The 25,207-nt window shown below is 40.7% G+C and overlaps 1 protein-coding gene across 5 annotated transcripts in view; it reads right to left on the bottom strand.

The window, feature by feature from the left end:
* The window catches only part of Tox (thymocyte selection associated high mobility group box), a 289,722-nt gene that overhangs the window by 29,099 nt on the left and 235,416 nt on the right, over positions 1-25,207 (bottom strand). For all 5 annotated transcript variants that reach the window (XM_085677029.2, XM_085677030.2, XM_085677031.2 and 2 more), the window contains 2 exons: positions 20,366-20,647; positions 3,149-3,379 (listed from right to left, as the gene is read on the bottom strand). In XM_085677029.2, coding sequence (XP_085533155.2) covers positions 3,149-3,379; positions 20,366-20,647 — 513 coding nt within the window. The remainder of the gene's footprint in view (positions 1-3,148; positions 3,380-20,365; positions 20,648-25,207) is intronic.

Below are 25,207 nucleotides of genomic sequence, written 5' to 3'. Positions count from 1 at the left end.
TTGCCTTCCAACACCCCTCCATAAACTTTAACTACCTCCACACGCGAGAACTCAGGGGAAGACTCATTTTGAGTTACTTATTGAGAAGTAAAATGTAAAAGAGAAGGGAAGATGTCTTGACATTATAGGTGTTTGATTAAGAAGCCTTGACTATTACATTGTAACTGTAATCATATCTACTCTGAAACCTAGAGTCGGGGATGGGACTAATGTCCTCTTTTAAGAAGACAGTGGATAATAGCATTCCAATCTCTCTCCTCTCATTCTCATATGCATATATATATAATCTCTCTCATATGCATATATATAAAATCTCTCTCATATGCATATATATGTAACTCATATGCATATATATATATATATATATATATGTAATCACTCCCTCTGCACACACACACAATTAATCTTATACAGCTAGGCAAAAAGAACGTTGAAAGATTTTAATATTCTTCTCTTCTTATATTAAAAGTACAAATCATTATTATAATGCAATCAGTGGATGAAACTTGGCTCTTTTTACCCTTGCTGTCTTTTGGAATTATCTGGTTTTGATTGTATGAAGATTATTATTTTTCTCCACCAGAAAGAAGAGTACAGATAGTTATTTTTATATTGGAAATGCAAAGGACAGCTCGTGGGTTATGAAAAGTCTTTATAACTCTCTTGAAAACCCTGAATTTGAATGTAGGAAAGTCTTCAGTCAAGTGGGACCACGGAGACTAGATGTTAGCCTGAGAAAGGGATGTTTTTGAAGGAGCAGAAGGCAAGGCAGAGCAAAGGGGAACCGTGTCTGCCTTCTGATCAACAAGAGTTACTGTGCACAGTCCCTGGGGAGAAGGGATTAGCAGAAGAGCAGAATAGGTAGGTATGGATGTGACATTGTTCCTAGAACAGGGACAAGGGCTGGGCTCTTTCATCCATATGTACTTTGCCCGGCATTCAGGAATTCCCTACTAACTGGAGAGAAGCCATCTTTACAGTTCCACCCCCATTTGGAAACCTCATCTAAGATCTGGGAGTATGGGAGATAATTGATCTCAGTTAGGAACTATCTAGAAACTGACTCTAAAATTCTGAAATAATCATATTAGGATTCAATTAGAAGTGAAATAATCATATTAGGATTCAATTAGAAGTAGACACTGCAACGTTACCTGCTCAATACCAGTCAAGTTGCTATATTAATCAAGTACACTGAGTTCTCACGGTATGTTCACTACCATTACAGGTGGCTCTTAGCACCCTGTACTCTGCAGAGAAGGTCTTGTTGGCATTCCCTCTGCCTGGCAACCTTGAAGACATAAGAAAATGTGTAGAAATTCCAGATCATGAAGGGTAATTTTCAGTAGTTAGAGGTGTCGGGCAATGGGAGGATACGTTCTGTTTCTTGGCATCTGGTATTATCATGGTGACCATCACTGCTGCTAAGAGTTTATCAGGGGGAGAATTGTGAGTTAAATGTCACAGTCTCCTCCTTGTAGCTAAGTCCCAGCTATGCAGGTGTAGAGAGATCAACTGCACAGTGGAGACCCAGTTCTCTTGATCATTGCCAAATCTACCAGCTTTAGACAGTGCTTGGCAACCAGATGCTCAAACATCGGTTAGATAAATGAAGGAACTTATTGCTACTTCGTTCTACTTCATAGATTTTGGACAATTCGTTAAAGACCTGTGAGTACTGAGTAGAACAAAGGAGATAATCCAAATATCTTTTAACAGTATAAATCCGACTTAGAGCATATATATTGGCATAAACTAAGATTCATTGAGAACCTATGCTTTTTTAAAGTCCCAATCTACTCTCCACTGTGTGTGTGTGTGTGTGTGTGTGTGTGTGTGTGTGTGTGCATGTGTGTGTGAGATGATAGATAGACAGATAGAGGGAGGGAGGGAGGGAGGGAGTAAGGGAGGGAGAGAATGGGTGAGTATGGTCCTGTGCATGCCAAGGCACATGTGTGGCAGTCACAAGACAATCTTAGGTGCCGGCCATGGCCTTCCATGTTGTTTGTAGCAGGGTCTCCATGTTGTTCTCTGCTCTGAATGCCAGGCTAGCTGGCCCATGAGCTTCTAGGAATATCCCCATCTCTGTCTCCATCTTACTGTAGAAGTGCTAGGTTCCCCATCTCCCTCCATCTTACCGTAGAAGTGCTAGGACATAGACATGACAGCATCTCTGGCTTTCGAGGGTTTCCGTTCTTATGTGTTGTGAACTCTGGCCTTCACACTTGCACAGCATGTATCTCACCTGAGCTTTTCAATACACTTCCCCGGGTATGGGGCAGAGCAGTAAATACTTCTATCAAGAATCAAATGTGACCCTAATACTTGATTAGTGCAGTTTGTTTTATTTCACAGTCGCTGTGCTTATGTTGCCGTTTTGACAATTTTATTCATTATCACGCTTATTTAATGTTTGTGGCAATAACCCTACATTTGGACAATAGCCATCTAGCCTCTAGGTTAGACACAGGATTGGTATTGTTTCTTCATGTGGGCAAGCTCCAGCTATTTTCTGAAATTTTACTCCTCATCCTCTTCAAGATCTTCCAGGTGACGCATGGCACTGCTGGCGTACCTCACATGCCCTACCCTAAGCATGACCTCAGTCACACCTTGGCCATGCATAAGGAAAGAAAGGGAAGCCGGCAATCTGTTCCCATTTAACACAGCCTGGAAACATGGGCTGAATTACATATCCTGGTGGTCTTCAGGCAAGGGGCAAGGAGAGAAGCTCTTAGATTTGAGGTTTGTTTTGCAAGGAGCAGAAAGAGTTAACTGACAACAGGGTAAACAGTGAGTGCTGACGAGAGGCATGGGTGATTTCCAAAGGGGACTTTTAGTCTCTATGCGCACGCACACACACTGTCAACATTAAGAAGTGAGGTAATCCTGGCTGGGTATGTGGAGGTCCTTCCAACATAGCTGTGCTGTATAAACTTTGAAACAAGGGAACCAACATGCTTCTTATGGAAGAGCATAAAGGGAGTGCAGGATGAAGGGACTGCTGTTAAAGTCTGGTTTAGGTAGGCACACTATCCAAGTCATAGTTATGGCAACTGACTACTTGCCCTGATGCTTTCCAAAGCTCTTTTAGAAGCCTATCCATCCTGTTTGTGATCAAGCTGATTCCATCTGACACCCCTCTTACCTGTTTCTGCTCTTCTCCAAGGCCATCCCACATGGAAGCCACAATCTTCGAGACTTCACCAAAAGTAGCATTTGGGTTTTGGCCCTTGATGGCAGCTTGAGTATCCCGAAAGAACAAAGCGTAGGCAGACACGGGCTTCTGGGGCTCATTAGGGTCCTTCTTCTTCTTTTTTTTGGGAGTTTTTGGTTTTTTCCCCATATCAGAGGCAGGCCGCTTCTCTCCACCATTGATCTGAAATAAAAATCAAGACAGTTATGGAGGAACTGAGAAAGTCAGTGGCCGAATTATATTGCTATTCCTCCTTGACACAGACACAAAATACCACCTTGATAACTCCCACATAGAGGTTTTTTTCCCCCCTGTGTATGCCATGCCTAGCTGGAGCGTCCATGGGTGAGCCTAACTCTGCCTTCCATCTTACTGTAGAGGTGCTGGGGTTAGAAAAGTGTGATAACACGTTTACATGCCTTTACATGAATTCTGGGGATTTGAACTCAGGTCTTCACACTTGTCCGCAAGCACTTTGCTTCTGGTAAACGCTACTCCCCATCTCCCTTCATCCTCTCTCTGTCACTGTAGCTGTGACAGCAGCAACCTTCCTGAGGTCTTACTGGGCTGGCTGTCTTCTGTGGGGTTCTAACGTAGCTTCCTAATTCTGACTTCAAACATCGGGTCTCAAGTCTGAGAAAGTCTAAATGGCATTTTAACTTAGGTCAGTGGATGTGGTTGGGGATGGGAATCCAGCAATGCTTATGGCTTTGAGAGTGGACAGGCCCTAGAATCCGCATCACTACTATCCAGTACTTTCTGCAATGATGGCAAATTCTATAATCTACACTGTCCTATTTGCCTTTCATGAGCCACGTGATGATAACGAATGCTTAAATGAACGAGAGGAATTGTATCCCTTTTCAAATTATACTAGCAGCAAGTATCCAGTGGCTAACATATTGGAGACCACCCCAAAATCTAGATTCCAGAAATTTCTAGAACAACCTAGATTAGCATTTTACCCCATTTAAAAATAGAAACAATTTTTCTCCACTGCTCTGAGATCATCTAAATTGTTATTCTGACACAATCAGAAAATCTACACTGAGGGCGCTTAAGGTACCTGATGTGAATAGCATATTTGTTGCTAAGTAACCATGATGTCATTCAATCTATCTCTGTAAAATGAGGATCTGGGTAAGGATTTCTTTCCAGCTCTAAGGTCGTGAGACTTGATAGGAATATATAATGTTGCTACCTGGGAAGACTCCTGTTCACAAGGGCCTGTCCCTCTGACCTAAATCCTGTCCCACGCTCTCCCAGCAGTAGCCACTCTCACAGCTGTTCTGCCCATATCGTCTATCGTTGTTCTGTGTTTTCCCTACCATCGGATATTGTATGTCTTATCCGCATAACATGCTTGGTGACACACGTGTGTAAGATTACCCCCACTGTGCGGAGGACACATACTTAGTCAAGAGGCCTATGGAAATATCATAAGACCCGAGTTCATTCCTTCATTTAGTTAAGTATCAGCTGTGTTATCTTTCTTAAAGCAGTTTTCCTGAGCTCCCTCCCGTCTTTCTACCGTAAGTTAGTTCCAGATCTATTTTTATGATTACTGTAATGTACATATTTATGTATTTTAAAACTTTGAAAGCTTATTCAAATACAAGTGCTGAAATGCTAAAAATGAACTCATCAAAGAAATGCAAAAACATCTTTTTTTTTTTTTATAATGTAACCGGTTTAAAAGATTTGCTCAAGTACTAATAAGAAACAGGAAAGACTTAGTGAATCCTTTGCTTTGCTTTCATTTGAGAAAGATAGAGACCTGAGAATGGTAATTAAGAGGACAATTAGCTATTGATAATTGATGGTGGCTGAAAGGGGGATAGCTGGTTTTCAACAGGGATTGGGGACCTGAGTGGCTACCCATGCTCCACTACATGGTCCTGCATCCTTCTTTGGCTCATCTTCCTACGCGTGGCCATTCTGGGGTGGCCTGGCAGGGTTCTGTGCTACAAACTCTCTTTCCTTAGGAATCTTAAAAGCCCATAGGTTTCTATTACCATTTGTGGTTGGATGGTTGTTAAGCCTGCACTTCCCTGATTTGACATGCATATAAGCAACTATTATTTGCTGTCACTATCTGAAAATCTTAATAATACTTCAAACTCAGGTCAGGCTCTTGTAATGCACTTGTTGCGTTCCCTAGATTTCCATCCACAGCATGTAACAAACTTCTAACTATACAATGATGGGCACATGGTTGCTGTGCTTTTTTCCCCCAGCCCAAGTGGGAGTCAGGTATAGTTTTGCTTACACTAGCATGTAGGTAGTTTCTGAAATACACAATAAGTACTTAGCAGTTGCCATAGCACTAGTAAATAAAGTAATATAAAATAATACTTTGACAGGAAGGATGAATGAAGGTAAGTACAAATGGTTCCTGTTACAGGAAATTACCCAAAGATTTGCTTGAGCACTTAGGATAATAAGCTAATATGCGGTAAAAGAAAAAAAAAAAAACTTGAACAGGTTTTACTTAAAAAGCATTTGAAACCTTACTAGCAATTTCTTTGCGCTATAGTATGTATCTTTGTGATTTTATTCTTTATAGTTTTTATAATGTCTAACTTTATAAATACCATTGACATTCATAACAATGCAATCTTTTAAAAAAAGAATAACAAAAGGAGTCAAAGAGATTGACAACGTAGAATGGTAAAGCTGGGCGTGTGAACCACCTTTCCTGGATAAGTGGAGTTACCACCACTCATCAAAAGAGCAAATGGAGATCAGCACAGAAAACCATAGCTGTATACAGTACAGAGATCAACAGATCATGGGGAACTCAGCCCCAACAGATGCATCTACATAACAGCTCCTGCATCTATGGCTCCGGGCACATGGAGGAAGAGCAGGCAGAAAGCTTGTAAGAATCATAATACTGACCTTAGAAATCCCTCACCTGCATTTGCTACTATAAAAACCCAACCCCAACTGAACTCAGGGCTCTCTGATCACTCCAATACATTGGGCAAATGGAGAGTTCGAATTTGCAAACCTATGTATGAATAAAGACTCATTGCTTTTACATACAGGATTCAGTCTCCTAGTTTGTTTTGGGGGCACTCTGTGATCTGAGCATAGCATTTGGGGGCTCTTTGGGATCCGCAAGTGCTCCAGAACCACCACCCTGAAGAGCCTTCAGCCGGCCACTTATTATATTAGACAGAGACTCCGAGATCCTAGCAGTGACCCAAGGTCTCCAGAGAAGATTATGGGACACCATGATGTTTCTGGATGATGACGATGCTGACCACTGGTCAAGATGCCCCAGTGCAACACCTGCTGCCAGGACCTGGCCTAGACTGTGGACCAACAGCAGGACACTGAAGAATTGATTGCACCACTTTTGCCTAGACAAAATAAGGTCAGTCTTTTTCATGTCCCTCTTTCACAAGAAAAAAAAAATCACCTCATGAGCCTGGCTAAGACTGTAAGACTGCTGTCCTGATACTTCTGCCTCCAATGTGTGGAGACCTGGGTATTGCTAACTGTATATGGACTCTAGTCCCCGTCATTCTTAATAGATTCGGAAGTATGTTCAGGTATACTTTATTTATCCTTCTGGGATCTCTGATAGTATTGACGTCTGGGATAGCTATAACTTTGTTAGCTTAGCAACAGCAGCTATCCAGATCCTTCCACAAGGTTATGGCCAGCTTGTTAACTCATTTCATATATATAAAAACCAAGCCTTGCTTTTTCTAAAGCTACTAGGTCTCTTCATAGAAGACATTGTTTTAAGATACGTGAAGGTCCGAGGATATAAAAGATCATAAGCTTTGAGGGTCTCAAAAATGATTTAAAATGTAAATACAGGTTACAGTGGTATAAGATATGGAAAATATTTCTGATTTATTTTGCCTTCTATGGTATAGTTCTGATAAGCTGATAGAGCAATGAATACTTACTGTTTGGGTCATTTATTTTGGTTGTCATCTAGGTAGAGACTTGAAGATGTTTCTCATCAGTCCAAAGACATCTCTGTCCAATTCATACCTGACTTTCTGGACAGTAGAAAAATATATATGCTTCTAACCAAAATCTGTAGTTTTGGCTAGGACTCAAAGGTATGAGTCTATTCCTGCTGTTTACAGATACCCATTATCTGCTTTTTTTCTGTGATATGGATTTCAATATGGGTCTAAAAGTTTCAAAAGTATTATTTTTTCTTTGCGTACACAATTTTAACTTCTGTTCTTAGTTTAAACTTATCTCAACAGGTTTCCTCTTGACTGGCAGACACATCTAAGCATTACTTGCTGACTACAACCTGCTCTTAACGACTGTGAGCCCTGGACTTGCTGAAAACTGATGTGGACCAGTCCAGCTGGTGTGAATGCTCCCTGTCTCATCAACAGAGTCTGTGAACCAGATGCTTCTGATGAGTGCCCCATTTCCCGAATCCCCTCATCCTTTGGCTAGCCTTTCAGCCTTCTTGGGCCCTGATAAGAATGCCCCAATGCCAGTATGAAGTAGTTACAGAAAAAAACACATCATCCCATGTTCCCTGCCAAAAAAAGGTTGACATGCTGAGACAAGGGGGAACTCCCTGGCATGGGGGACAAAATGGCTGCCGTTAGTGCCCACTGGCATACCAAAATATAGACCCAAAATTGTCCATTGTTAGATTTATTAACTAAAGTAATTCTGCAATAAGATAAAACACTTGACTTTCTTTATGCAGAATCAAAGAGGTATTATATGGCCTTAAATTATTATTTCTATATAAATCATTCGGAATTATAATGTGGCTGTGCTCAAAGATCAAAGCTACAGGGCTTTAAGAATGGCAATAGACACAAATGTCACTGTCCTAAAAAAGTCTGTAAGCTAATGGTGCTGAGGTCCCAATACCACTCCCTTGTCCCTAGGCAAGCAGGACCCATGATTGGTCATCATGTAACTGTGAAAACTGTGATAACTGTTAGTCATCGGTAACTGTGAAAAGGCAGCAATGTGGGACTCAGGGCAGCCTGGTTACACATGTGGGGCCCATGGCAGCGTGACCACACATAATGGGGCCCAGGCCACGTGGGGCACAGGGCAGCCTGACCACACATGGCACCCAGGTCACACAACTGCCAGAGCAGGCAGCACCCAGGAACAGACCATCCAAAGGAAATTCCCAATGTTCTGACCACTGTAGATAGGATCACCGGCCAGGACACACTGCATTGCTTTTCACCAGGACGGCCATAGACACATGTCTGCCAATCAGGGTCCTGAACCTTTGAGTTTGAAAACTTGTGTAAGAATAAAGGTTCTTTGCTTTTACAAAAAAAAAAAAAAAACAAAAAAAAAAGAATCACAATATCAGGAAGTCCTCTATGAAACAGTCGCCCCTAGAAACAGCTGCATAAACAAGATCATAACAATGGCTATTTCAGAGGACGTGATAATGTGGAAGGAGAAAATTTTCTCAGGGTCCTACCCCTAGACAAACAACTATAGACAACTCAGGGTCCTACCCCTAGACAAACAACTATAGGCAACCCAGGGTCCTACCCCTAGACAAACAACTATAGGCAACCCAGGGTCCTACCCCTAGACAAACAACTATATGTAACTAAGAACTGCTGGAAGAAGAATTCATCTCTCCCAGGGATGAGCCCCCACTACCTGTCCAACGGAGAGTGATCAGCTCTAAAACTCAGCAGGTTATATTGAAATCTTTGTGCGTATGTGTTTGTATACATGCACATGCATGCATGCAATGAGAACCAAAGGAAAAGAGACTATCAATTTGAGAGTGGAGAGGACAGGAGGTGAGCATGAAGGAGGGTAGCTGGGAAAGGCTGGAGGGAAAAAAAGCGGGGGTAGAGAGATTTAATTCTACTTCAACTGAAACCATATTCGCCAAAAACAATATTAAAGATGGAGTAGCCAAAGGAGACAAATATTCAAGAGTGGGTGACTTCTGAGGGTACGGCTTGCAGCATGGTCATTCCAGTAAGCAATACTGAAGTAGATACTTAAAATATGCTGACAGTGTATTGTAAACATCCTCATTAACAACAAAACAAACAGAAAATAAACAACAAGAAAAAGAATCAGTGACCAGGTAAGATAAAGTGGTGGGTGTTTTAATTATCTTGGTTGTAGTAATCTTTTAATAATGTACATATGCACAGATAAGTAAATGCTTATTCAAAGAGAATACTACCTATATAATTTTAAAATTTAATTAATATAATAATGATTGGACAAACTGAAATAGTTGTGACTGACAATTATATCAGTCTTTCCAGAAGACAATCAAATGTCAAGAGATAAATCTATCATGTAACAGATTTCTTATTAAAGGATTTTTCAGAAATTATTTAGATATATTTAGATTTAATTATTTAGATGTTCTTGTGGTTTCCAACCCCCAAAATTCAGGATCATTTTATTTTTAAACTGGTTTTATAATAATTCTTCTCTCAGTTTCATAATAATATTCTATTCCTTAGGATGACTGATGTGGTCATTTGAATGTAATTGGCCCCAAAAGCTCATAGGAAGTGGCACTATGAGGAGGTGTGGCTTTGTTGAGTGGGTATGGCCATGTTAGAGGAAGTGTCTCACTGTGGGGGGTGGGCTTTGAGGTTTCCTATGCTCAGGATACCACCAAGTTTCTGAGCCTATTTTTTTTTTTTTTTGCCTTCCGATCAAGAATCAGTCTGCACCATGTTTTCTAGTTTGCCACCATGCTCCCATCACGATGACAATGGCCTAAACCTCTGACACTGTAAGCGGCTCCCTTAATGAAATGCTTTCCTTTATAAGAGTTGTTGTGATATTGGTATCTCTTCACAGCAAGAGAAACCCTAACTAAGAAAATGACTAAAGAGAACAATTTGTAGCAAAGGAGGCTCAGTGATATGGACTATAATACAGGCAATAATTTTGAAGCAACACATAGCACATTCTAGGAACCCCTAAACCTTTCCAGTTAGCTGTCTGGAGGTTTTCCAGACATTCTTAGCTTGGTTTGTATGGTTGAGCAGGGTACATTTTGTCTTAATGTTAGACTTTGTTACTAGAAACACATACTAGCATTTTATGATCTCTGCCTCCATATTGTGAAGGTACAGGAGACTCCATGCACCATGGAGCATTCCTCTGAATCTTTGGTCATATATCTGACATTCCTGAGAAACAGAAAGCTGAGAAACAGAGAGGTGTGATATCACCCTGCCCTTAAGGCCAGGTCACTCATACACTCATACCAATGCATCATCTTTGTTTTTACTCTGGCTACACCAAAAGCAGCCCACCTTTCAGTCACCAGCATGCCAAGCCTTTCCTTTGAAGACATACTCAGTCCACTATTGCTCTGAATTGTCTTTCACGCAGGAAAACTGACAGGCATAAGAGAAGATCCATCTCAAAGATAGCCATTTACCTCTCATTAATCAAGATTCACTGTCATCCCTTCAATAATTAATCTAGGTCATCCAAACTGTTTTGGGTTGTAATCTTCTGACTCCTCATAAAATTGCCTGCATGTAACTCCACCATGCTTTGACATAGTGCCCCACTGTTCACTATAGATGCGCATGAAGGGGGAAAGAGATATGCACAAAATATCTTTGTTTTTATAAAACTAAAATGCATTTCAGAGAGCATTGCTTATTATGTTGTTCAGTCTTTTTGCATAAAACATTATTTCACGGACACAATGGCTTTCCTTTTTTAGACGGAATAAAATAGAATGGAAATTCACTAACATGGCTTGATGTCTCTGCTTTCAAGCACCTTGGCAGTGATTGGTAAGGATATTTGCTCGCAACACAAGGCACAGTCCTATGATGTGTGGTTTGTATTGTCACCACTTTTCATACTTAAGAAACATGCAGAAATGAGTGACCCTTTTGAAGTCGACTTAATGAGCTGGGAATCAGTAAGCCCCCCCTCCCCCACACTTTCTAGTGGTAGCTTTGTTCCTCATGTGAAAAGCACATGGTTGCTGGCCATATGCAAAGCATCCTCGGAAAGGAGCATTGCTTCAATTTGGAACCACTTACATGCCAGTAATGGATTATATTTTGAAAAGTACCCAGCTCTTTTGACCACAAACTATTTAGAATGAACATAAGAATGAGTATGGTCGAGGTCGAAAAAAAATTAGCTAAATGGATTTACAATATGTCCCTGGGTGTTGTCTGGATTTTGGCTTCATACATTTATGGATGAAAGCTTGTAATTTTATACCTTATCTTTCTAAGAAGTTCTGGGTTCCATAATCCATAGTGCCCCTGTCTCATAGACCTTTCTAGACTGATAGGTATATTCTCTGTCATGTCAAAAGAGTAGCCACTAGCAACATACAACTATACATCACAAGCATAAAGTTGGTGCAACTGAGAGTTGAAAGTCTTTACATTTAATCTTAGCTCACTAAATATAAATCTAAGCAGCCATTGATGACTATTGGCTGTTATGCTGGATGAGACGGAAGTATGCACTGAACACTCCTCTAGAGCATTGATCAGCTTACTAAGGTTCTGCAACTAGAGAGAAAAGTTCACTTCCATTGTATTCCATTTAGATCACAAAATCACCTTCCAAAGAAGACAGGCCATCGAAAACGAGAAGTCTTATGAATCATTACCCCCTTTCCACTATGTGGTGCCTTCCAGCGACACGCCATATATTCCACAGCAATGGGCAAAGGTTTATCATTGCAGAGCAAAGATTTGAAGTGCATTTTGAAACTTCATGAAAATGATAGCGATTAACAACATGGCCGAACTGAAGCACTAATTGTAGCCCTGTTTACCTACAGAGCTTTTTTCATATTCAATTAAAGCACTATTTAATAAATATATTCAAAATACAAATATCTTACTCGTAAATATTACACAAATGCTTTATGTTGCACATGCTTTCCTCTATCTTACTTAGGGAAAGATGTATTTATCATAATTCTACAACATCTTTAGGCGTCTGACAAGCCACTTTCTGTCAGGTAATACTGCTTAGTTATAATGGGTTCATGTAACTTGTTTATTACAAGGAAATAATAATCTTTTAATTTAAAAGAAACATGTGCTCAGAATATTGCTTGGAGAATACTTCCCTATTCTAGAATGCAAGACTTTAGCAATATCAGGGAAAGAGAGTCAGGGGTGGGACTTAGTGTTGGAGCCCTTGCCTACTATGCAAAACACTGTTTAATCCTTAACAGTGTACACACACACACACACACACACACACACACACACACACACACACACACACGGAAAGAGAGTCATTTATATTGAAGCGTCTCCGGAGAAGTTAGAAATGTCTATAAGCATATTTAAAATAAACTGCCATGGTCCCAAAGCCTTTAATGGAGCCAGGAGAGCTTTTTAATGCACACTATCTTGCAGTAATCGCTGCAGTTTAAAATAGATTTTAATCAAGTACCATCTGCATAATAGGCTGAACAAACAGCACAGAACTCCAGTTATAACGCTCGTCATATAAAGTAAACATTGTAAAGCCTTCACCACGGAAATGGGGCACACCACAGCACTTTCTTCATGTCCCATTTCTACACGTGAAAAATTCTGCGGCTTGTCCATTCTCTGTTTTTTTTTTTTAGCATTGCCATCTAATCTCCCTATGCGAATAAATTCAAATAGGCGTGGAAAGTGAGCCATCTCTTCCTGGGAAATCAGCAAGGCTGTAGCACTTCTTTCATTTTACAGTTAGGTTTATTATCATCATTAATAAAGCCAGAGCAGTCAGTGACTCAACACGTCCGTTACAGGAAAGCATGTATGAAGGGCTTTGGTTTTGGGACTTGTAAAGCAAACTCATTTTTAAGGATTCTTGATTTTAAAATAAAACCCTGCAGATTTGTTCGATGAGTTTAGCGCAGAAACTTGGTAGCCTAATGTGAAATATAAACTTTGGGCTACTGTTGAGAAAAACTATTCTAAAGCAAGAACACGGTTGGTTATAATTACACTTACCTACTGGATTTTTGTGTCAGTCTCTGGGATCCACTGGATCTTTGCTGTATCTCTCTATGTAGAGCAATGTGTTTACCCCTTATTCCTCTGGAATGGGACTCTGCCTTACAAATACCACAAGGTGTTGAGGTAGGGGTCCCAAGGAGGTAATACCAGGTGGCTAGGCCAAGCCTCATGTTATTTTTATTCCATGACTTATCAAATGTGCTCACTCACCTAGAATATGTCGAAGATCATATGCTCTTTGAAAATACTACATCCTAGCATAACATGAATTGATTTTAGACCCAAGCATTTGACAGGTTGAATTTTAGCATCTTCCCCAGTGGTGGTTTGTTATGACCACCATTGCTGAATGTGTGTGTCTGTGTTCATACACATGCATGCACACCTGTGTATAGGTGCACACACATAGATGTGGCAGTGGATCTAATGATATGATTTAACATATGGACAAGGAGAAGGTCAGAAGATCCTCACTTGGGATTCCAGCAATTAGTCCCTCCTGCCCTCTCCTCCCTGTAGGTGACCTTGGGTGCCGACAGAAAACATGGGAAGTGGAAGGCTGGAGTGGTGGAGTTTCATTGAGGTTATAACACTTGGCAGAATGTGATTTGTGATAAGGTAGCTACTTGAGGCTCTTCCAAGCTTTTGTAAATAATCCTTTACTTATTTTCTTGAAGTAAACCCAGTATTATTTCCTTATTGGTTTATTAAGTTGGACTTTGATGGAATCTTACTTTGGTCTGTTAGTACCCTATCTGGAGTGAGTGTTTGTTTGTCCTTCCTAAAGTAAAATATACATATAAAAATGAAGAAAGCACTTACTAATTTAATTGGCATGAGTCTAAGAACTTTGGAGATATCATACTTGTTATATCATGTGAATTGTTTATAAGTTATTGCAAAATAAAAATATCAGTATGGAAAAATTTGACTTTCATGCTCTAATTTTAAGTGTTATGACCCATTTCTTGATAAAGCAATGTGGCATTTTGTTCTAGCACTAGTTATTTTATTTACTGTGTATAGAAGAGTGTCTGGAACTTTTGTTGTCTCTTGCTTCTAGAACCCTGCTACAAACAAACTAAACCTGAAGGTTTGCTTGCTAGTGCAGTGACTTACTCTAGTGCGTGGATAAAGCAGGTGAAGGAGACTCTCCAAGGACCCGCCTATTTGATTGCACCTCATACAGCAGAGCACATGCACTGAGGAACCAAGAACGCAGTCAGAAGGGTTTAAAGCAAAAGTTCTAAGAGAACACAGAGAAGCATGCAGGTTGAGAAGTCAACTTTCATTCAAAAGCATTGCTGAACAGTTCACAGAAGACAAAGCCCAGGCAGGATGTTGATAGCAAGGATCTGTTAAAGATATGATGCAAAAGAATGAGAATCATTCATCTCAAGGCTGGAGCAAAATAATTCTCTTTGCAGTTGCCCCTCTCAAACCTCAAGGATGAGAAGGAAAATATCTTGTGATCATCTTTAAATAGAAGCCTGCATTTGCAAGGGCTTTTAGTGTTATGTGGTCGGGTGGTTGGGGAAGGCTGGAAAATTTCAAGCTAAGTGTGTTTCTGTAAGGTAAGGACCCAGCAGAAGCAGACAAAATCTCTCTGGAGAACTATATGTTCAGACCATCTCTAAAATAATTTTCATGAGGTTTTAATAGATAAAAACTCACATTCTAAAAACAGAAACCAAAAATAAGGCAAAATAGTAAAACCAGAAGAAATAGACCAAGAGCTTCATGGGTAAGAATTAGACAAGTGGGGGTGTGGTTATTGAATGAGAAAGATCCTCACAGACTCATACATTTGAGTACTTAGTGCCCAGTTGGTGGAACTGTTTGTGAAGGATTAGGTGTTTCACTGGGGTCTCTTTGGGGAGATCTATTTGTGCTGATTGTTCCAAGACCACCAATGGAGTCCAACCTCCATTCCGAGAGCAGAGATCATGTTTCGCTTGTTCTGTGGATCTCTCTGGTTTATTCCCTAATATTTATACCCAAGTTTTATTTTTTCATAAAGGATAAAAGAATCTCAATAGGGGTCTGGTTTTCAGTTTTAAAAAGACCACACTACTCCTGGGTAACTCTCTCTCTCTCTCTCTGCCTCCAACTTGCAGATAAGGATGCCGGCTCTCAGCTACTGTTCCAGATCTATGCCTGCCTGCTGCCACGCTCCCTGCCATGATGGTCATGGATTCTAAACCTCTGGAACTGTGAGCCCTAATAAACTCTTTCTTTATATACTACCTTAGTCATGGTGTCTTGTCACCACAATAAAAACACAACTAAAACAGAGGGTACGCAACAAATTTATGAATAAAGGGGACGAAATATATGAGAAAATGTTAAATAACTAAGAAAATGTCTAGATGTGAGAAAAATAAAATATATTTTTAATATACTTGAAATTGCAATCTCCAAAAGATCATTTCAGTCTCACATTAGATATAGCTGAAAAAAGTATGTGCCAACTAAGATATCAATGTAAATAAATTAATCTAGTCTAGCAGGTAATGAAGTTCCACATAGCATGTTGGGGGTGTGGAGGATAAGATGAGAAGTCTAGCATTAAAACCTTCTCAAAATTACAAAATGAGAAGGGAGAAAGAGGCAAAAAAAAGTGGTTGAAATATTGCTGAAATGAAGTACAGAGACAATTAAATTCAAGATAGATGTGAAGAAGCCCACATACATCACCTTAGCACTGAAGAACACCAAAGACAAGAGATTTTCAAACCAATCAGAGAGGACAGTCAGGGTACTTTCAAGGAAAGATGGAAACAGTAGTTCTCAAAAGCAACAACAGAAACTAGGTCTCAAAAGCATAACATGACAGCCTCCGAAGGCTGAAAGGCGGTAACTGTCAACCTAGAAATATATCCAGCAGAAAGGTCTTTTAAGGTAGGCATGTTCCAATAAAACCCATGCCGAAAGAATACCTTAAAATTAAAACAAAGTAATTCTAGATGTAAATGGTACATATACATAAAATTGGAAGAAAAAGAATTCTCTAAAACAATGTACATGGTATTTTATGAATTTTTTTACATTAAAGAATTAAAAAAATATAATCAAGATGAACATTAGCAAAAATATAAATATATAAACCAGAAGAAAGATATTTAGACTTAAAAGTTACCTAAATAGCAATGTAAAGACATCCAATAATTTACACCTTTCATATACAAAACATGTACTAGCCCACATCTCAATGTGGAAAGAGGAGTCGGCATCTATCCTGCTCTTAACCATGGAGCTTTGGCACTTGTTGGCTGCTGGGAAAGAGAGAATCAGTTTTCTCTAAGATCATAGCTACCGACTAAAGTCTACCACGATCCAGTGGAAGATCACACAACCAAGAATATTTTGGGAGTACAACTGGTCTTGAAGGGATTAAGAAAAAGGACATGAAGTTGATGGAGATGGAAGGGGGAGTGGATTAGAGATGGCTCGGAGACATGAACATCACCAAAACATGTTCCAGGAAACACGAAACTCTCAAAGAGCTAATAAAAACAAAGAAAGAAGAACACCAAGTTTCCAGTCTTAAAATAAGAAAAATTGGATGAGAAAAATTAAAATTTTAAAGAAGATAGAATAAGTAATTTAAAATGTCTTTGGGGCAAATAGAAAGTAATACACTGAGGATGCCCAGATGTCTGTGTCAGGGCTGTAAGGGTTCCTTTGCAGAGCCAAAGATCACCCAACTATACATCATTTATGAGACACATAAACATACGAATGTTTTCAATGGAAAAGTGGAAGCAAAAGGAAGGAAAATATTTACTGTGATTCTTCATGGATAATTAAAGGAACAACTATATACAAGTACACATGTAATGCCAGATATTCTAAGCATCTTGAAGAGTCTGCTAACTCACAGGAATCGGGTTACAGACTCGGAGCCACAGCCACTCACTATGTCTTCCTATTTCTCTGCAGGCTTCAACCGTAACTCAGCTGTCAACACCGCTCCAGAGCTCTCAAAGCCGTGGGTGGTGTTTGTAAGGTGATAATTAATTCTACCGGTGTATCTACAATACTTTTTTTCCCTGCCAAAACAGAGAGTATTCCATTTAATTGTTCAATTAGATAAACTGGAATCAATGTGTAATTGCGTAAAGACAGCCTGGCGTGCTAAGATGCTTTCTCTGGGGGAGGAACTCAATATTCCCGTTTGGTTCACTTGTTAGAAATGATTTCAATGATCTTTTTGCTTAGTGCCTTTTCACTTTTAACTAGAGTTGCTGTAATATACAACACTGCACACAAATCCTACACACACATATAGAGGGAAAAAAAGTGCTATTTAATTCTTAACTGTCATAAAAAATGCCTGGGCACTTTCACCAGAGGATTTTTCTAGCAGTTTAGCACATCTAAGTTGACTAAATGGGAGAGGAATTCTGAATCCACAGTAAGCAATGGCCTACAAAATTGCAATAGCAGCTGAATTTTCTTGAGATGTGTAAAAGAAAAAAAAAGCCATTTTTTTTTAAAAAAGGATATTTTTGAGAAATCCATCTCTTCAACCCCTCTCCCCCACCCCCACACTAGTAGCCCAAGAGTCGCTGCTAAGACCCATACAGGCTTACCGCCACTTAGAGATGTATACATGTCTTTGAGATGGGGATATCGGGTGATTGGATAGGAAACTCACTGGTGAAATTTCGCACCAGCATGGAGGTTTATAATGTACAAATTCATGCCTTGGGACAATGGCAAGCTGTGCTCCTAAAGGGTTAACAATAAATGGCAGAAAGTCGTTCTAAGACTTTCAGGTTCCTGTCTACCTAGCCACCATGCAAACCGAAGAGCATATAGGATGTTGCTGTAATTAGGACAGGTCCTGTATACATTTTATTGGTAGAAGACACTACTACAAGTTTTGCATTAATTTTTTGAATTGTCAGGAAGGAAGTCTTATAAGGACATAATCCTGACGGAAAAATGGATCATTACTGTGAGCTGGACATTGATCTCCTGGTAAAATACAACACATATCATTTCTGTCTAGGTGACTGTCTCGAGCCCACGGCTCTCTGGCCATAAGCATACAGCTGGTGATCGCGTCTGGATCCAGGCATACTGGTTGTTGGGACTATTAGAATAATCCATACTTTCTTAGGTAGACTGTCTTTGCTATCTAGATAGCTGATGTCCAGGCGCTCATGAGCCCGGTGATTTATGATTATTTAGACTTCTATTAGTACTTCCGTCTGTCCATGCACCTGACCTCACTTACCACAGGCCTGAGTATGCGGGTAGAAGCAAACGTGTGCAGACACTAAGATTTGTACCCGAGATCTGATTTTATTTTCTTTGGGAAGTCAACAAAGCATGGGAATGACTGCCAGAAAGGGAGAAGTTTACAACCACAGATCTGAAGAACAGGAGGCACATGGCTACCTGGGGAGGGACCCAAGTGTCTGAGGGACAGAGAGGACTCAGGTAACACAGGACACAGCGCATGTGTTGGCAGTTTTATGGGTAGGAGTTACCAGGCTCTGTAGGTTTGCTGAGAGAACAGGGGAAAGGCTTGGTACAGATCCTGGGTTTTTCTGGTTTGGTCTTCGTTGGCTGACCCTAGCCCTGGTATGAGGCAGGGGAATACTGAATTGGTGTGTGAGAGCTCTGGTTTGGCTGGTACTCATATCGCAGAGCCTCACAGTGAAGTCATTCTTGGCAGCCAACTGTATAGTTGTTCTGAGATTAAGAACTCCCAAATACTAGCGCATCAAGAGTACAGAAATAGGAAAATATTGCCAGTGTACCTTCAATGCTGTCAGTAAATTGAATTAACCTATGGATTACCAATTCTTCTGAACTATTAAGAGTTTAGCGTAAACATTGGCAATCAATTGCATAGATCGGATCCTGTAGCATGGCCTTATCAGTGTGTTGGCAGTTTAACTGCTCCCAAAAATTCTCATGAAGATGAGAAGAAAACAGAGCGGTGGACACACCTGACTACTTATTAGGAAGCGTCTTAAACAAATAAAAGAGGAGTCTTGAGAGGGGGAGCAGGAGGTAAGAACCTGCACTGCTCTTACAGAGAACCAAAGCCCCTGGCCTCTTGGGTACCTGCACTCACCTGCACATTAACCACCTACTGTCAATGCATAATCAAAAATAAAATAAATCTTTAAAAAAGAAGGCAAATAGGAAGTACTTGTGTACCGGTGGGCATTTTCACAGCCGGTAGACACACATCCTTCTCACTGGGCTAAATCTGGGCAGTGCTTCATTGGTAATCAGGGAAGGGAAAGCAAGTGTTTGATGTTTTCAGGCAAAAAAGCATACAGGGTTTTGGTGAGGTCATTTATTTTTCTTTTCTCTTTTTAAAGTATTATATTTTAAAGGAACAATTCCTTAAACAACTTTAAAGGAATTTAAAGGAGGATTCAGCCAATTTTCCCTTGCAAGAGCACTAAAAAAGCAATTTCCCACCCAAATGATTCAAAGAAAGGCATTTAGTGATAAAACTGTAAGGAGCTACAAAACATTGGCACCCAGATCTCTGTCCTGCAAAGTCATCTTCTACCCTGCCCATCACTAGTGTGGAAGAGCTGGGGCAGGCGATCTGAGGTTGTCCTCTAAGGACATTCCAGCACACACTCTGACCCCACTCACGTTCCCTGCACGGACTGAAGGACGTTAGGTTCTCACAGCACAATGTGGCTGAAGCTCAGCTCAGTAGGGCTCTTTCCCAGCATAAATTGGATCTCCAGCATTCCACAGTGGTGCCCCCTTTTAATTCCAGCTCTCAGGAGGTACAAACAGGGCCATCAGAATTTCAAGGTCCCCCTCAGCTATACAGCATCTCAGAAGTTTGAGGCTAGCCTGTGCTACATGGGATCCTTGTAAAAAAAGAAAAATGGTCCTACAGAGAAAAATGTTTCTGGCATGCAGTAAGGTAGGCTCGATGGCAGAAGTCAAGTACAATAGAATTTATTCAGCCTGATTCACTATGCAGACCATACATTTTAAGAGCAAACCCAACCTTTGTGTTATATGTAAATACATTGAAAGGACATATAAGGAAGTTAGAAGAGTCATGAGTAAGCGTGTGGTTGAATTTAATTTGTAACCTCATGCTTCATTAACCAAGTATATGCTTCCCATCGATGTTTCTCATGGGGAGGATATAAGCATGCCCTCCTCACAGTGTAAAGGCAGTATCAAACACAGATCATACCTTGGAGGTGTCTTCACCCTCGTCTTCATGCACGGAGCTAGAAGGCGAAGGGGTTGCAGACTTGCTCCCAGGGGGAGAAGGGGAGTTGTGGGGAACGTTGCTTCCTCCCATGTTCAAACCCAACTGTGCACTCAGCTGGGACTGGTTGATGGTAGTCAGCTGACCATGCTGCATCATGCTTGCCTGCTGTCTGATGTCTGTCGGCTGGCCTCTCGGCCTCATGGCTGCAATCTGAGGATGGGAGCCGTACGGAGCTCCTTCGGTGCTCGCGATATCTTGCATCTAAAGTAAGTGAACAGATAGATACACTTTCAGAAACATGCTTCTTGAAAGGTTCTTTTATTTTAGTTTTTAAGTTTTGACTTTTTTGACGAGGGATCACACACCGTAATCCCAGGCTGCTGCCTTGTAGTTCACGATCTTCCTTCTTCAGTTTCTTGGGTGCTGTGAATGCTATCATGCCCAGATAATTTTTTTTCTCTAATCAGCAGATGGTAAGAGGTCCTACTAAGTTGCATTCACATTAATTTTCTCTGCACTATAGTAATTTATATATATATATATATATATATATATATATATATATATATATTACTCCAAAGAATACCAAAACAATAAAGCTTGGATACAGTTCAATGGCAACAGATGTGAATGTCATGAGCAAGGCCCTGGGCTTTAATCTCATTCCCACAACGAAGCAGCCCAAACCAGACTTTGGTAATTTGGTCAACACCATGTTACATCTGCCAGGACCAACTTAGTGTAATTATATTTTTGTTTTGACAAGTAGACACCCTATTAATTTATATTTACACATTGTAACTGTATATATTTATGTGATGAAAATGTCAGCCTTCTGGTGCTTGTTAGAGTGTCATTCAAATTTCAAAATCATTAGTGATTTTAGCATCCATTAAACCCTGTGTTTTAATTCTGATCATTTAAGGAAGTTTTAGGAGACAATAAGAACAAATTTTCTCACTTTAGATATTTTTTAATTTTTTTGAGAGTTTCATACATAAGTACATCATCCTTACAACAATTCTACCCCTCCTTCTCCCAACTCTTCCCATCCCCCCACTCTGTATTTATTATACATAACACACACACATATATAAATGTGTATGTTTATAAAACCTGCTTAGTTCATTTCATGTTGCATTTGTATGGTTAGGGCTGACCAGTGGGGATTGAATAACCTAGCAGTGAGGTTGTCCCCTGAGAAAACAGGTCCTTCTTTTCTCAACAGCCATTGGCTACCTACAGCTCTTCATCTAGGCCTGGGGCTTGTGGAGTTTCCTTCCTTTGTGTTGGCATGTCCACTGCTGAGACCATCATCCATGCCATATTGTTGAGATTTCAGGGATGCAGTATCCATGTCATGTCTACAAGACACTCTCTCCCTGCAGCTGCCCTGGTTCAGTCTAATCTTTTATTGAAGAGTCAGAATGCTCTCCTAACTACTGTTCTCAGACTCCTATAGACAGGTATTAGCCAACCGATTGACCGTTGCAGTGACGTCATCGCACAGACAGATCTGAAAGCAAAGCTCTAAGACGGCAAGGTTTCCACATTAATACATTACGCTATCTGGGTCACTGCTTTTCTGCCTTAACGAGACTCATTCTTGTAATTCACGCAATGACTTTCGTCTCGGCAGGATTAAAATTAAACACATTAGGGGATGAAGTGCTGAACGTTATCTGGAGGTCAAAAGCATGGTGTTAAGAGGAGTATGGTGGATTTCAACAAATGTTTCTCTAGCAGTTCCAAACCTAAGGCAAGAGGTCCTGGTGTTTATTGCTGTGGATTGTTTAGTTCCCTGTTAGAAGGCTTGTTAAAAAGTGCTCAGGACAAGAGAACAAGTCTAGATGGACAAATGGGCAAGGAAGGACTTGATAGCTAAAAATACACATGGAACTGAAAAAAAAATCTAATTAACGCTATCTGCTGCTGCATGACAAAAATATTCCACATGGACGAGATGCTTAGTTATTATTTGCCTGAAATGTAATTAGGACCTGGAAAAACGCGCGAGGGCAGGCTAAGGAACCCGGTCCTGGTCTTTGTTTCTCTTTTCTCTGTATGGCAGCAAAATTACTTTCCATGAGTGTGAACAGCCATTTCACAACGCTGGTTAGATACAGATGAACCTAGACTGTGGCTGTGCAGGTCCGGCCTGTGTTCTTGCTTCCTGGCACGCCTCTCACTGGGTCACCTTACCCTGCTGACTGTTCCCCAGCTCCTGGGCAGGCCCCACTCCCAGCCTTGAGTAGCTGCCCTTTGGCTTCTTGGTCATGAAGCTTAGCTTCGTTCATCCCATATGTTTCCCAACTTGCTAGTCCAAACCAATATTTTTGTTTTTTCAAAACCACAAACTATTGCTCTACTCCGCTAAAAGTAATTATCACAATTCATGAAGGAACCCGACTAATCAGTTATAGGAGAGACACCATTTTCACAGATGGTCTGGCATTTTCAGAGTGTGCCTTGAAAAATCAGAGAGGGAGAAAGAGAGAGAGAGAGAGAGAGAGAGAGAGAGAGAGAGAGAGAGAGAGAGAGAGAATGTAAATCTCACAGGCTATTAGAAGCAGGTGGCAACTGGTGTTAAGATGTCAACCCACCTGAGGTGTGGTTACCTGATAGAGGATTAATCCTGTCCACACAAGGTCTGCAGGACCATTGACTGTGAAAGCTGTTGCTCACTTTTGCTGAAGCAGCTTGGTGTCTCCCCAATATCTGCACTGTAGTGTGTGAACTCATGCGATATGTATATGTAATCTCATGATTGCACCTCAGTCTTAAGGGCACATATATCTGGGGGTGGTCAGGTAGATGACTTTTCCTTTAGTTATATAGCTCGGATAAGGAGAACATATGTACTGGGACAAACTTCATATCTGGATCTATTTGTCCCGCAAAAACTGTAGACATTTAAAAGCTTGTCTTTTTCTTTTGCTTACTGGATGGCTTCCCCCACCTCGTGAGACCTCCAATGGCAGAATTTAGTTACATGCCCAGAAATCTTGGTTCCCACAGCCATATCTTCATTCTGTCCCCTGAGATACATTAGAAGCCACCTCCCTGCAACTATCTCCCATTTGTCAGGACATGCAGTCAGGAAGGGAGTCTGTCATAAGATCACATTGGGAACTCCAAAGATAAAGGGATGTCCAACCTCAGAGACATGCCTTTGTTTTGGGTTTGTGTATATAAACTGGAAACTTTGCAGAACAGAGAAGAGAACAGCAGGAGAGGAATAAAGAAACCGATGCAGAGAAGTACGTAGTGGAGCGTTCATTTTCACCCTCAGAACCTTCTAAGTCTTGCACTTGCTTTGAGTCCTTTTCTGAACCCTAAGGGGACACTGAGGCTGGCCCTCGGCAGTCCCCAACACATATACTATTGTTTATAAGGCTTACTCTCGGGGTATTAGACTTCTGTGCATCTTAGCATTTGGAACGGCTTTAATCATGGGACAGGTGGCTGCCTGTGAATGAACATTACCCTGGCATAGCCAGCTCTCCCAATCCTGCATCTGGCATAATGCGCAGGGTCACATTCAGACTTGGGTATTTAGAGAGTTTGTTTCCTAGCTCCGTGAATTAGAAATGTTGTCCGTAGAGTCAGACTAACCATATGGATAAATTGAATACCTCGATTTCTTCGTGTCATGCATCTCTGATTTTATAGCAAACACAATGTAGCACATTTGGGGCCATTTTACCTCATCTGCACAGGAATCCCGTAGTTGTAACCTGGCCTCTGGATTTGTGGCAATGAAGTGTTCCTTATAGAGGTGTAATCTCCCTTACCAGCACCAATTCTACTATTTTGAAAAAATACTCAATTTGTTTCCTCATGCTAATCTGTGTTACTGTAGGTCTATATCCCTGCCCCTGCATTAACTTGCATGTAGTAACTTTGGCCATAGTGGAGCAAAGGATCATTTGGCTAAGGATGCCAAGATAGACAGATGGTAAAGCAGCGAACTCTTTCCTCGAGGTTCATCCTGCCACCAGTTTGGCTAGGTGATGTGGCCTGTTCTTCTGTATATGTGTTGCTTTCATTGGATAATGAATAAGCTGTTTTGGCCAATGGCTTAGCAGAATAGAGCCAGGTGGGAAATCTGAACAGAAGTATATAGAGTAGGTGGAGTCAAGGAGACAAATGACAGATCTTTACCAGTAAGCCACAGCCTTGTGCCGATACACAGATGAATAGAAATGGGTTAATTTAAGAAGCAAAAGTTAGTTAATAAGAAGCCTGAGCTACTAGGCCAAGCAGTGCTGTAATTAGTATAGTTTCTGTGTGATTATAACAGGTCTGAGCAGTCAGGAAATGAGCGAGCATTCTCCGCCTACAGCTAGGTTAGGTAGCCTGTAGTTTTGTCACTACACCAGGTGACAGTTGTCTAATGTGGAGCGTGGCAAGCACAGGCAAGAGACCATCCTCGACTCTGCAGGCCCTATGTGCCCATACACACAATTGAATCTCAGTATAGCACCAACATTCCTGATCTATGGAAAGTACATGAGTGTTACCTTGCTCTCCCGGGAGCCAGCGTCAATTACTAATGGTTAATAAGGGCAGGAGATTAAAGTGGATGGATTCTCATTGTTAAAAATAATAATTGGTAAACTCACACAAGTAAACAAGTGCTTTCATTACCAATTTCCTCTTGAAAGGCATTGGTTGGTTGTTGCTCCTTAATGTCAAATACAAAATTTGAACCAGTTTTTTTTTGTTTTTGTTATCCACCATATTTTAAGTTCATAGTGCAGTCTCATTAATAGTGAATTTTTTCCATGTTCTCTTCTTGTTTCTACTTGTAAAAATGTT

The sequence above is a fragment of the Myodes glareolus genome, chromosome 16 (genome assembly GCF_982192425.1).
Source record: "Myodes glareolus chromosome 16, mMyoGla1.1, whole genome shotgun sequence".
NCBI lineage: Eukaryota > Metazoa > Chordata > Mammalia > Rodentia > Cricetidae > Myodes > Myodes glareolus.
Note: the sequence above shows the minus strand (reverse complement) of the source record. Positions and strands in the feature narration are given on the sequence as shown.